The 14,062-nt window shown below is 37.2% G+C and overlaps 1 protein-coding gene across 2 annotated transcripts in view; it reads left to right on the top strand.

The window, feature by feature from the left end:
• ARFGAP3 (ARF GTPase activating protein 3) overlaps positions 1-14,062 on the top strand; it is a 96,080-nt gene that overhangs the window by 19,783 nt on the left and 62,235 nt on the right. For both annotated transcript variants that reach the window (XM_077169077.1, XM_077169076.1), the window contains exons 3-5: positions 6,109-6,181; positions 9,197-9,328; positions 9,714-9,797. In XM_077169077.1, the coding sequence (XP_077025192.1) occupies positions 6,109-6,181; positions 9,197-9,328; positions 9,714-9,797 (289 nt within the window). The remainder of the gene's footprint in view (positions 1-6,108; positions 6,182-9,196; positions 9,329-9,713; positions 9,798-14,062) is intronic.

Here is a 14,062-nt window from a genome sequence, read left to right as displayed (position 1 = left end):
GTCCCTACACAGTTCTTGAAAAATGATTATATAATGATATAGCTTTTACAGTGTGACTGTGTGATTGTAAAAACCTTGTGTCTGATGATCCTTTTATCTATGGGATGGACAGATGAGTAAAAAAAATGGATAAAAAATAAACAAAATAGGGGGGACAAAATAAAAAAAAATTGGGTAGATGGAAATACTGGTGATCAATGAGAGGGAGGGGTACGGTATTGTATGTATGAGTATTTTCTTATGTTCTAGTTTGCTAGCTGCCGGAATGCAATATACCAGAAACAGAATGGCTTTTAAAAGGGGAATTTAATAAGTTGCTAGTTTACAGTTTCAAGGCCGTGAAAATGTCTCAATTAAAGCAAGTTTATAGAAATGTCCAATCTAAGGCATCCAGGAAAAGATTCCTTGATTCAAGAAGACTGATGACGTTCAGGCTTTCTCTCTCAAGTGGAAAGGCACACAGTGAACACGGTCAAGGTTTCTCTCTCGGCTGGAAGGGCACATGGTGAACATACCTCTGCTAGCTTCCTCTCCAGCAACCTGGGAGGCGTTTTCCTTCTTCATCTCCAAAAGTCAGTGGCTGGTGGACTCTCTACTTTGTGGTTCTGTGGCATTCTGTGTTGTGGCTTTGTTGTGGCTCTGTTGATCTTCTCTGCTCTCTCTGAATGTCCCTTTTATAGGATTCCAGTAAAGTAATCAAGACCCACCTAGAATAGGTGGAGACGTGTTTCAAAGATGCAGTGATGAATAGAAATTAGAAGAACCGGCTGCCTTTACAAAATGGGATTAGGATTAAAACATGGCTTTTCTAGGGTACATATATCCTTTCAAACTGGCATGCTTTTTAAAATTTTTCTGGAGTGATTCAAATGTTCTAAAAATGATCATGGTGATAAATACACATCTCTTGTGATATTGTGAGGCATTAATTGTACACCATATATGAAATGTTTGCATGTTAAGAATGTTTATATGTTAAGTTTTATCAATTAAAAAAAAAATCAAGGATGAGAAGAATTTTCTTGGGTGGGAGGGGCAGAGGCATGTGGCTCTAATTAATTAAAAAAAATTATAAACACTAACTCATTGGAAATAAATCCAAGCATTTGCAAAGTAAATAAAGTAAAAATGTGAGTCTTTCCTCTAGAGGATTCTCCCATTCCACCCACCAGTCCCTATATGCACATATAGTTCCACTTCCCAAGAATAATCACTCAGTAATTTAACCTGGATGGTATGTTTATTTAAATGTTTATTTTTTAAGTAGGATTTCCTGTTGATAATTTTATAACGAAAAAATGATGAACTATGCCTTTTGTCAGCCAAAAAGGGGAAGCCAGATTAGGAGTCTATGGGAGGTTACTGCCAGAGTGGATATAATTGAACTGGCCTCTGTTCCCACCACCTCACAGTGCTTGAAACGTTTTACCTTTGTTTCTGTGACATCCATGTGTCAGGGTTTCTTCTCTCTCTCAAGTTCTTCTCAAGTTTGCCTTTCTGGTTGTTTCTTCTCAGATTTCCCTTTAAGTATTTCATGAGCTTATTGAAGGTGAATAGGCACTAGTCCTTGTGCTGATCGTGTTGGGCTAGGGGATAGGGACAGGCTTAAATGTGAACATAAGTAAGAAGATAGTCTGTGAAATGCTGGAAACAAAGTACTATAGGAGTCCCACATCCACTTCTGGTTGGAAAATTAAGCAGAGCTTAAAGGAAGAGGTGACATTTGCAATGAACTTCAGAGTTTTGATGAGACTTGAATGGAGACAGGGTAGGGAAAATGGACTCCAGACTTTAACAGAAGGTAGAGAGGTGGAAAAAAATGAGGTGTTTAGTGGCAAGTTTTTTTATGCATTAAAAAATAATGGTAGGATGGTGCGATGGTGGCTCAGTTGGCAGAATTCTTGCCTGCCATGCCAGGACTTGGGTTCAATTTCTGGTGCCTGTGCATTCAAAAAAAAAAAAGAGTTGGTAAATAAGTTTCAGAGGGAAGGATTCATATGATGTTTTGGACAGTCTTAACAGTCAGGCTGGACATTTATATTTAACTCCTCAGACCCTCGAGGGGTGCTGTACATGAGAAAGCTGACATGAGCGAGGACATGGAGCATCCATAAAGAGTCTTGAAGCAGTGTCATACAGAGTTTAGGAGTGAAGATGTGGAGCTCAGCTGTGGGGGCATCCCTTATGATCTCTGGGCTTGCCATACACCTCTCTGCATCCTAATTTTCTTCTTTTGGAAGTGAAACGCTGTTCCTGGTGCTTATGGTGTAAGGTCTTGGGAGGAGTGAATGAGTTAATTTGTTAGAAACCTGGCCCCTGGTGAGCACCCAGCAGATGTTGATGGGGATCAGACCTGAATCTTCTGAGTGCTTGGTCAGTGGACACAAGAGAAGAACGTTTTTATGCTCTTAGTGATAAAGGCAGTGTTTTCATGACCTTATAAGGAGTCAAGCAAATTATAAACAAATGGTGGAAGCCATTCCTGGGCTTGTCTATGAATGAAAATTGAGATTGAGTGGTACAGTTTATTCCATTTGAAATTTTGATTACATGAAAACTTTGTCTTATTTAAATTTCATTCTGATTTCCTAAATTTCTAAACTTTATGGTAATGTTCCAGTTACAAATAAATACTAACTATGGCAGTTGTTAATGAAGCTGAACCATGTTATTTTTAAGGAGGGTATGAGTTAACTTATATAAGGATTATAGAGGGTTCTCCTTTAATTGGTTGACAGGAACTATTTTATTAAAATGACACTAATTCTACTAACTTTTCTTACTTTCTCTATTTAATTTTTTTTAGTCGTATCATAGACTCTTACTTTTCACACATTTCTTAATCTAAAGAAAAGATAAAATATTTCCTAGTGAGTCATCTCTTCATGTAGGAATGGACCCTGATGAACAATTCTGATTTCTTTTTAAGAGTGACTATATTACATACAGGACGTGCATGTTTTCAGAGTCCATTATCCTCAGAACTTTTATTTTGAAATCCCAATGTTATGACAGAAAGCATTCCTGTCAGCTCAGTTCAAGGGCAATTAGTTTTTAGTTTTTACCTGTATTTCTAAAGTATATATATGGAAATGCTAGGCTCTAATTTTTTTTTTTTTTTTTGAAGGTAATTTAGGACCAAGAGTTCTAAGACAGATTAACACATCTGAGTACTTATAGCCTCAATTTTAGAACATTAATATAGGCCATATTTGAATACCTATTATGTGCCAGGCCCTGTGCTAGGAATTTGCAAGAAAACATGGGACATTATTCGGGGAGAGAGAGGGGTCAGCAATTACAAATGAGACAGTGTGACATTTTTGCCATGGTGATGGTGGTAGTGATGAGAATTTTAGCCTGATAACATGCTAAGTCCTGTAACACATGAGTTTACTTAATTTCTACAAGAACAGTTATTCTCACTCTACAGATGAGCAAAGTAAGGCACAGCCTGTTAAGTACTTCCTAGGATCATACAGCTAGTGAGTGACAGAATTGAGGTTTACACTCTCAGGCTATCTCCAGAGACTGGGTTCTGAACTGCCTCCCAGTTACAGAGAGGATGGGGGTGGCACACAGCTCACCCTGGGAGATTCATGAAAGGGCTGTGCCTTTGGGTTTGAAAGGATGTTTGTCCCTTGAAAAGCCATGTTTTAATCTAAATCCCATTTCATAAAGGCAGAATAATCCCTATTCAATACTGTATGTTTGAAACTGTAATCAGATCATCTCCCTGGAGATGTGATTTATTCAAGAGTGGTTGTTAATGACTAGTGTCTTCCCATGTGGACCAGGGCCTGGCCAGAGAACCCAACACACATAACCCACTGTCAGGGGCAGTCAGAACTCTTCCCAATCACCTTCCTTATCCCCTGACCACACCCCACCCACACCCCAAATAAAGCACCAATGCCCTCAGCAACAGCAACAACGACAGATGGGCTGTTGCTGAGACGTCTGTACTTAAAAAAAAAAAAAAATGAAGAGGGTATAAGGGGAATGGGATGTTTTGGGTTTGGGATTTTCGTTGTTATTGTCTCTAGTAATGAAAATGTTCTAAAATTGATTATGGTGCTGAACGCCCAACTATGTAATTGGGGAGCCATTGATTGTGTACTTTGGATGAATTGTATGGTGTGTGAATATATCTCAATAAAATTGCATTAGAAAAGGAAGGAAAAGAAAGAGTGGTTGTTAAGCTGGATTAGGTGAGACATGCTTCCACCCATTTGGATGGGTCTTAAGAAGTTTCTGGAGTCCTATAAAAGAGGAAACATTTTGGAGAATGAAGGAGATCCAGAGAGAGCAGAGCAGAACGACATAGCCACGAGAAGCAGAGTCCACCAGCCAGTGACCTTTGGAGATGAAGAAGGAAAACGCCTCCCGGGGACCTTCATGAAAAAGGAAACCAGGAGAAGAAGCTAGCAGATGACACCGTGTTTGCCATGTGCCCTTCCAGATGAGAGAAGAACCCTGACCATGTTCACCATGTGCCTTTCCAGATGAGAGAGAAACTCTGACTGTGTTCTCCATGTGCCCTTCCACTTGAGAGAGAAACCCTGAACTTCATCAGCCTTCTTGAACCAAGGTATCTTTCCCTGGATGCCTTAAATTGGACATTTCTATAGACTTGTTTTAATTGGGCCATTTTCTTGGCCTTAGAACTGTAAACTAGCTACTTATTAAATTCTCCTCTTTAAGAGCCATTCCGTTTCTGGTATATTGCATTCCAGCAGCTAGCAAACTAGAACACCAAGGAAGAATTTCAAAACAACTAATTATCTGCTAAATGGTAGATAGATAGTTTAATTCTAAGTTCTAAAGAAAGTTATGTTTGTTTTTGTTTTTTGTCTTTGTCTTTGGAAAATCTGTTTCTTATAAAGTGTGATTTTGTGTTTACTTTTTTATATATCACTGTGAAGTAGATTTGCCATTATGTATTAGTGTTATTATTAATCTTAAGGTAGCCACTGGCTTCAAAATAACATCTCTAAAATTTAAAAAGGTTAAACAGTATCACTAGGCATGAAATTAGTAAATAAAAAAAAGAAAATTTTTTTGTGGCTCTGAAGCTTTTACTTTCTTTTTACCTTGCCCATTTTGTAAAGGAATTCTGCCAATACCATTCTAAAATGTACATATTCCTTTACAGTTAGTCTGGGGCAAGCTATTGTTGAGGATCAGGATAGTATTGCTTTCTGCTCCTATTTATGGAGTCAGTATAAAGACTGCTAACTCTGTTGGACTGGTCAGATCTTGCTTTACAGTGATAACTTGGTGACTTTATGATTGGGCCTACAATTACTGCTTTTACCTTGCCCCAGTTTGATCAGACTGGAGGGTAGTAGGATATAAGGTATGGTGGTGGCAGGATGCACTTGCAGTTTTTACTCTAGGAGCATGAAATCCTGAGTTGTCCCCCCTCCCTGTTGGTGGAAAGTTAGGGTAGTTCTCTTCCACCTAACAATAAGAGTATGAGCATCCTCCAGGCCCTCTGAGGGCTCAAACTAGACAAGTAGATGGCTGACCCAAAGAAACATAAACAGCACATTTATTTTGAGTAGACGCATATTACCAAATTTGAGATTGTAACCCACCAAGAATTAGAGGCAAAGAGTTAGGAGTCATTCCACCAGCCCCACTAAACTTGTCATGCCCGTGCCCTGGCAGAGACAGTTGACTGTAGTTAGTGTAGCCAGAGTGCTGCTGGCTTGGCCTGCTTGTCATGGCCTGGCCTGGACTGCCATGGCCATGCATGGAAGGGAGCAGGCTCTCAGGGCCCTTAGAGCCTTAGCTTCTCAGAAAGATGGGAGGAGCCAGGAGCTGCTCACACCAACCCTCACCCACTCTAGATAGAGTCTTAGTGTCCTGAAAGTGTGTGTTACTGTTAGCATAAACTTAGAATTATTTAGGATCCTTAAGACCAAGGAAATCTTGCTCTTAAAAATTTCAGTAATTTGGGCGGGCCACGGTGGCTCAACAAGCATCCCAGAAGACCCGGGTTCGATTCCTGGTGCCTGCCCATGTAAAAAAAAAAGAGAAATTTCAATGATTTGCTTCTGGAGAAGAAAAGTATTACTATTTAAGAATTTTCTTTCTCTTTAGATCTACAGAGTTGGATTCTAACTGGTCTTGGTTTCAATTGCGATGCATGCAAGTTGGAGGAAATGCTAATGCTGTAAGTTAAACTCAGACTTGTCATTTTCCTTCTTGTATAAATATTTGTTACACTAGTAAAAAAAAAGTTCAATATACTTATATAATAGTTGATTTTTAAATGTAAATGGTTTATAGCCCAGGAATTAAATAGAGTTGGCATGGCACATTCTGTGGTATAACAGAAAGATCATGATGGGCTTTTGGAGTTGGACAGACTTAGTAGACTTGTTTATTCAAAAATTTATTAAACACCTAGCAAACATGAAGCTTTGTGCTAGGTGCTGACCAAACAGTGGCAAACAAGACAAAATCCTCTCTCTTAGAGGCAGAGGCAGAAAAGTCATTAAAGAAGTAAATAGGCAAGAAAATAACACATGTTGCTAAGTACTTTGAAGAAAATAAAACCTGATGCAATGAAATAGGGAAACTGGGGAGGGGGCTTCTTTATGATAATCATTTTTTAACATCTGAGGATGATTTTTATATTTAGAATGGGATGCTTACAGCTGCTTTTTTTTAACGTTTTAATTTTTTTTTTAACTTTAAATGTATAGCATATACACGAAGCAAAGAAATAAAAAAACAATTAAGTTTTCAAAGCACTCTTCAGCAAATAGTTACAGGATGGATCCTAGGGTTTGTCATGGGATACCATACAGTCTTCTCAGATTTCCTTTTAGCTGCTCCAGAATATAGGAGGCTAGAAGGCTTAAATATTTTTATATCATCACAATTGACTTTTTTCTTTTTGTGTGAAAAATAACATATATACAAAAAAGCAATAAATTTCAAAGCACAGCACCACAGTTAGTTGTAGAACATATTTCAGAGATTCACGTGGGTTACAACTCCACAATTTTAGGTTTTTGTTTCTAGCTGCTCTAAGATACTGGAGACTAAAAGAGATATCAATTTAATGAGTCAACAATTATATTCATTTGTAAAATGCTATTTTCTCTGTATAACTCCACCATCACCTTTGATCTTTCTTTCCCTCTCTTTAAGGGTATTTGGGCTGTGGCCATTCATGTTGGAAGGGTCTGTCAGTAATTTGGGGCAGGGAGATGAAATTATCTGATGTTCTGGAAGAGGGCTGGGCCCTCTAGGTTTCAGGCCTTACCTGGTCCAGGGACCCATCTGGAAAGTTACCCTAGTGCATGGAACCCTTGTGGAGTCTTATATATTGCCCTAGGTGTTCTTTAGGATTGGCTGGAATCGTCTTTGTTGGGGGTTGGCAACTTATTTGAATTAATATTTAATATATTAAATCTTGTAAATTAGATAAACCTTTATAATAATTTGGAGTTACCCAAAACTTCAAATACAGTATATAAATATCATAAATTAATTTATAAACAGTAATTTTCTACTAAAATTAATTTTTAATATTTAATTTATAAGCTTAACAGAACAGAGTCTTTTAATCCCATTTACAAACTTAATAATCCTCAGACATTTTAAAGTATAAGAAATCAAATTTGTATATATTTCAGGTAAAAATGGTCTAGTTCAATTAAATATTTGAAGTTAAAGCCATTAGTCTAAAATATTAGACTAATATTTCCAAAGTACTAGATTACCTTCTTGAATGAGTGTTTCTCAACTCTTTTTCATTAGTCTCCAAAGCAGAAAAATTAAATTTTAATTAATTAATGTAACTGTTTTCAGTTTGAACTTAATTTCTGCCTAATAAGAAAAGTTAAACACTGAGGAATATGATTTTGTTGAGTAGAGGTCCACTACAGAGGGCCACAAACCATTGTAATATCTAGATTTCTCACCTTCTAAGAAACAATTTTTGCCTCTGTTAAGAATGCATATCTTAGGACTGTACAACACAGTGACTCTATTGTAAATGATGGACTATAGTTAAAAGTACAAGTCTAAAAATGTTCTTCCATGAATTGTAATGAATGTACCACACTAAAGCAAGGTGTTAATAATAACGTGGTATATGGGAGCTCTTTATTTTATGCATGATTTTTCTATAAACCTATATCTTCTCTGATAAAAAAAAAAAAGAACACATGCCTTTGATGTTTCAAGTCTCTTATTAGAAACCTACATCCATTATCATGCTGTTCAGAAATGTATTCATAACTTAGTACTGTGGGTTTAATTGAGCTATCATTTCTAAACCTTCCCAGGATTGTTGAGTCCTCCACCCAAAAGAGAGACCAGCTTTCTCAACTCGAGCTAGAAGAGGTGGGGCAGATGTACTAGGGAAGGGTCAGCAAGCAGGCTACGTAGTGGAGAGTGCAGGCTTGGGGTCTGCTTGCATGGATTTAAATCCCAGCTCTGCCCCTCACTCTCTGTGTGATCTTGGGCAAGTAGTTGAACCTCTCTGGGCTTCCATTTCTCCTCTGTACAAAGTAGAGGGAGTAATAGTGACTGATGGTGTTGCTGTGCAGATTTCATGAGATGGCACCCAAAAAAAACTTGGGACAGGATCTGGTACATGTGGGTGTTCAAGACCTATTAGCCCATTATTAATCAAATTAGGTTGTAACCTAAATTAGGTTAATAAAAGGATCACTTGTACAGATTTAGAGGACCTGTCTTAGTTAAGATAAAAGGAGGTGTTTGAAAGCAATTTCTTCTGTTTATAACACTTGTTTGTCATCTTAAACATGTTGAGGTCTCTGTTATTGCAGACATAGAGTTGAACAAGGTAGATGTTAGTAGAGCTTCTAAGTAAGTTGTCAAAAATTCTAATTTCATGGAATCTAAATTGAAGTTCATTGCTAATGAATTAAAAGTCTTCCTAAATGGAAAGTCTCCTCAAAATAACTTTCAGAATGGTGGAGTGATTTGATGAAAAAATGAAGGGTCAGTTACTGCGTTTTGTAATTCAAGTCTCATATCCATTTTATCAAAATATCGTTGTTGCATCTGTGGAGAGAATTTCCTTTTTTACAAGGAAAAATGTATTTAAAAACTTTTCATAATATTTAAATCCTGTTAGTTTTTACTAGTATTTGCTGTCATCGTGGTCGATTTAATGCAGTACTTCTGTTAATCTTTCCTTCTGCAGTCTTCCTTTTTCCATCAACATGGGTGTGCCACCAGTGACACCAATGCCAAGTACAATAGTCGGGCAGCCCAGCTTTATAGGGAGAGAATCAAGTCTCTTGCCTCCCAAGCCACACGAAAGCACGGCACTGACGTAAGTCGTTGGAGTTGAATTTTCTCATTCTGATAAATGTTTATTTCCATAGAAAAAGTAGTAACAGTAAAGACTTCTGCCTGGATTCTCTTAAAAGCAAACAGTGTACTTTGGAATCTGCACTTAGATGTGAAGTACTTGATCTGTGCTATTCGGAATAGTTTACGGATCTGGGTACTTGATTTCCTCAAAATTTGGAAGAAAAAATTACTGGATTGATAAATTATTAAAATGTGCTCAGTGGCCCTCTGTAGACATATTCCTGATTTTATAATAACAGGAAGTACTAATCTTTAACAAAAACGTCTTTAGAAGGAGGGGGTGAAGAATATTAAATGACAGCAAGCTTCATATTTTTTTTAATTACTTCGTATCTGTGTTCTAGCTATGGCTTGATAGTTGCGTGGTTCCACCTTTGTCCCCTCCACCAAAAGACGAAGATTTTTTTGCCTCTCATGTTAATCCTGAGGTATGTATTAGGGTTTACATAATTTTGAAGTGGGCTGACACTGACAATTATAAAGGGTATATATTTAAAATGTGTCAGTTAAGATACAGGCTAAGCTGCTGTAATGAGCAACCCTGATATATAGCCATTTAAACAAGATGGAAATTACTTTCTCATCAACAGTTTAGAGGTAGACTGTCTATGCTGACTAAGGGTTTTACTATTCTCAACCTGGGGCTTCCATCTCAGGGTTCATAGTGGCTGTCCACTTCATGACTTGCCAGCCAGTGGAATGATGACAGATATCTAGGAAAGCAAGACTTCTGTCCTTTTATAGAAAAAGATCTAGAGATGACACACATCTCTTCTGCTCATGTCCTATGGGCCAGATGGGAAATACAATCTGGAGACCACATGCCTATGTAAAATTATTTACAAGCAGTCTGCCACAGTTCAATTCAGAGCTTTGGAATAGGTGAAAATCGCAGACATGCAGACAGGTTTTTTAAATCCAAATTTTGATAGGAATTTGAATCTCAGTGTTTGTATTTAGCCGTGTACATAGAACATATCTCAAAGCTATTGTGAGAATTCAATGAGTTAATGCAAGTGAAAGTGCTCAGTGCCTAGCACAGGGGTAGCCTTCAGTAATACTATTAGTATCATTATCTTCCTCTTCCTGGTCTAGTAGTATCAATGACTAACAATCCATGGTCCCTCCTTGGATTTTCCCAAAATCACTTAGATGAGGATGGGCAAATCCTGGCTGTGGGTTAAATTCAGCCTGCCACTCTAATAAATAAAGTTTTATTAGAACGTTGCCACATATTTATTTATAGTGCATTGCCTTACAATGACAGAGTTGGATAGAGAGATCTAAATCCTGATAAAACTAAAATATTTGCTGTCTGGCCATTTAAGAAAATGTGCCAATGCTTAGAGCCTTGGTTGTTCTGTTGGCTGCCCTGTCTCATCTAGTCCCATTAGAGAGTGGGTACTGTTTACTTAACTGCACTGAATTCGTTTTTTTTAATGTAATTTTACTGAAAGATATTCACATGCTGTTTTGGTTTGCTAATGCTGCCAGAAAACAATATACCAAAAAGGATTTATTAGGTTTTAAATTTCTCTTCTAAGGCTGTGGAAATGTCCAGGCTAAGTCATCTAGAGAACAAAACCTGGATTCTGAAGTAAAGTCCGATGTCACCCAGGGTTTCTCTGTCACACAGGAAGGCACATGGTGACGTCTACTGTTCTTCTGTCCTGGCTTCTGGTTTCAAATGACTCTAATTCCAGTGTTCCTCTCTCTAAGTGTCTGTGGGTCCTCATTTAGCTTCTCTGGGACAACTCTGGGTTTTGTCTTTTAGCTTGGCATCTCTAAACGTCAGTTCCTTGGTTCCATCTTTCTGCTTTTACTCTGAATTCTCTCTTTCTCTGAGCTCTTTTAAGGACTTCAGTGAAGACCCACCTCAAGTGGGTGGGGTCACATCTCCATGGAAACAATCTATCAAAAGGTCCCAGCCTCAACAGGTCTGCCTTTACAAGATTGAATTAGGATTAAAAGAACATGGCTTTTCTCTTATAGCAGTCATATTTGTTTAGGAGTTGAAACTGGTATTTCTAAATTCTGAAATGATGAGCTATTTGTATATAACCTGGTAATTCCCTGAAACTTCAGTTATTTATATGACACATGAAACTCAAAGTTAGAACACTGCAGCTATGGAAAGTCAGCATTACCCTATTCAGCAACTGTTTAAAAAGCTGAAAAAGTGATCACACTTTGTCTAGGGATATGAATGCAGCTGATCTGGATAGGACTAAAGTAAATCAGAATACTAGGTAAAAGATGATATGGCCCATATTTTCAAACTTCAACCTCTATGTAAGACCAAAGGGAAAGATTTTTATTTGGTGCAAAATTTATATTTTGGGTAGCACATTGTCTGATTTAATTTGTATGGTCAGTTTGCTTGAACACCATTATTACATGGAATCTTTTTTTTTTTTAACTTTTTTTATTATATAGTATAATATATACAAAGCAAAGAAATAAAAAAACAGTAGTTTTCAAAATATTCTTTAACAGAATGTTAAAGAACAGATCCCAGAGTTTGTCATGGGCTACCATATGATCCTCTCACATTTTCCCTTCTAGCTGCTTCAAAATATAGGAGACTAGAGGGCTTAAATATTTTTTTTATCATCACAATCAACTTTTTTCCTTCTTTTTTTTGTGAAAAATAACATATATACAGAAAAGCTATAAATTTCAAAGCGTGGCTCCAGAACTAGTTGAACATATTTCAGACTTTGACATGGGTTACAGTTTCACAATTTTAGGTTTTTACTTCTAGCTGCTCTAAAATACTGGAAACTAAAAGAGACGTCAATTTAATGGGAATCTTTTTTTAAAAAATATTTTTATTGTAAACAACAAACGAATATGCAAACATTCTTGACATATAAACGTTCTTGACATGGTTACAATCAGTGGCTTACAATATTATCACATAGTTGTGTATTCATCACCATGATCTTTTTTTTTGAACATTTACAACTCTCCAGCAAAAGAAAGAAAAAGGAAAAAAAAAAGAAAAACTCGGACATGCCATACCCCTTACCCCTACCTCTCACTGACCACTGGTACTTCAATCTACTCAATTTATTTTACCTTTCTTACCCCTATTATTTCTTTATTTCTCATCCATATTTTTTACTCATCTGTCCATACCGTAGATAAAAAGGAGCATCAGACACAAGGTTTTCATAATCACACAATCACATCACAAAAGGTGTATCATTATACAATCATCTTCAAGAAACATGGTTATTGAAACACAGCTCTACAGTTTCAGGTACTTCCCTCCAGCTACCCCAATATACCACAAACTAAAAAGGAAATATCTATGTGATGTGTAAGAATAACCTCCAGGATAACCTCTTGACTCTGTTTGAAATCTCTCAACCACTGACACCTTATTTTGTCTCATTTTTTCTCTTCTCCCTTTTGGTTGAGAAGGTTTTCTCAATTTGTTGATGCCAAGTCCCAGCTTATTCTGGGATTTCTGTCCCACTTTGCCAGGGAGGTTTACACCCTTGGGAGTCATGTCCCACATAGAGGGGAGAGGGCAGTGAGTTCATTTGCTGTGTTGGCTGAGAGAGAGGCCACATCTGAGCAACAGAAGAGGTTCTCTGGGGATGACTCTTAGGCCTGATTTTAAGTAGGCTTAGCCTATCTTTTGTGGGGATAAGTTTCATAGGGGCAAACCCCAAGACTGAGGGCTCAGCCTATTGATTTTGTTGTCCCCACTGCTTGCGAGAATATCAGGAATTCTCCAAATGGGGAATTTGAATTTTTCCTCCTTTCTCTCCATTTCCCCAAGGGGACTTTGCAAATACTTCTTTACTCACTGTTCAAATCATTCTGGGATTTATTGGAACACTAACCTGGACAAACCAACAAAATCTCATGCCTTATTCAAGGTTCAGTGTACTTATGGTACTCAATTAAACTGTTTATATCAGTTAAATTAGGAAATGTACTAGTCAAAATAGAAACTTTATACCAAATAAACATTTCTTTTTTAAAAAATATTGTTATTATAAACAATCGACATACCAGCATTCTTGATATATAATCATTCTTTTTTAAACTTATTTATTTTTTATTTATGATACATAACCACATAGAAACACATTCTTATCATATGATCATTCTGTTCTTGTTATATAATCAATAACTCGCACTATCATCACATAGTTGTATATTCATCATCATGATAATTTCTTAGAACATCTGCATCAATTCAGAAAAAGCAATAAAAAGAAAACAGAAAAAAATTCATACATGCCATACCCCTTTCCCCTCCCCTTCACTGATCACCAGCATTTCAATCTACTAAATTTATTTTAACATTTGTTCCCCCTATTATTTATTTATTTTTAATCCGTATGTTTTACTTGTCCATCGATAAGGTAGACAAAAGGAGCATCAGACACAAGGCTCTCACAACCACACAGTCACACTGCGATAGCCATATCATCATACAATTATCTTTAGGAAACATGGCCACCAGAGCACAGCTCCACATTTTCAGGCAGTTCCCTCCAACCTCTCCATTACACCTTACCTAAACAGGTGATATCTATTTAATGTGTAAGAAAAACCTCCAGGATAACCTCTCTACTCAGTTTGCAGTCTCTCAGCCACTGACACTTTATTTTGTCTCATTTCACTCTTTCCCCTTTTGGTCGAGAAGACTTTCTCAATCCCTTGATGCTGA

This window comes from Tamandua tetradactyla, chromosome 7 (genome assembly GCF_023851605.1).
Source record: "Tamandua tetradactyla isolate mTamTet1 chromosome 7, mTamTet1.pri, whole genome shotgun sequence".
Lineage (NCBI taxonomy): Eukaryota > Metazoa > Chordata > Mammalia > Pilosa > Myrmecophagidae > Tamandua > Tamandua tetradactyla.
Note: the sequence above shows the minus strand (reverse complement) of the source record. Positions and strands in the feature narration are given on the sequence as shown.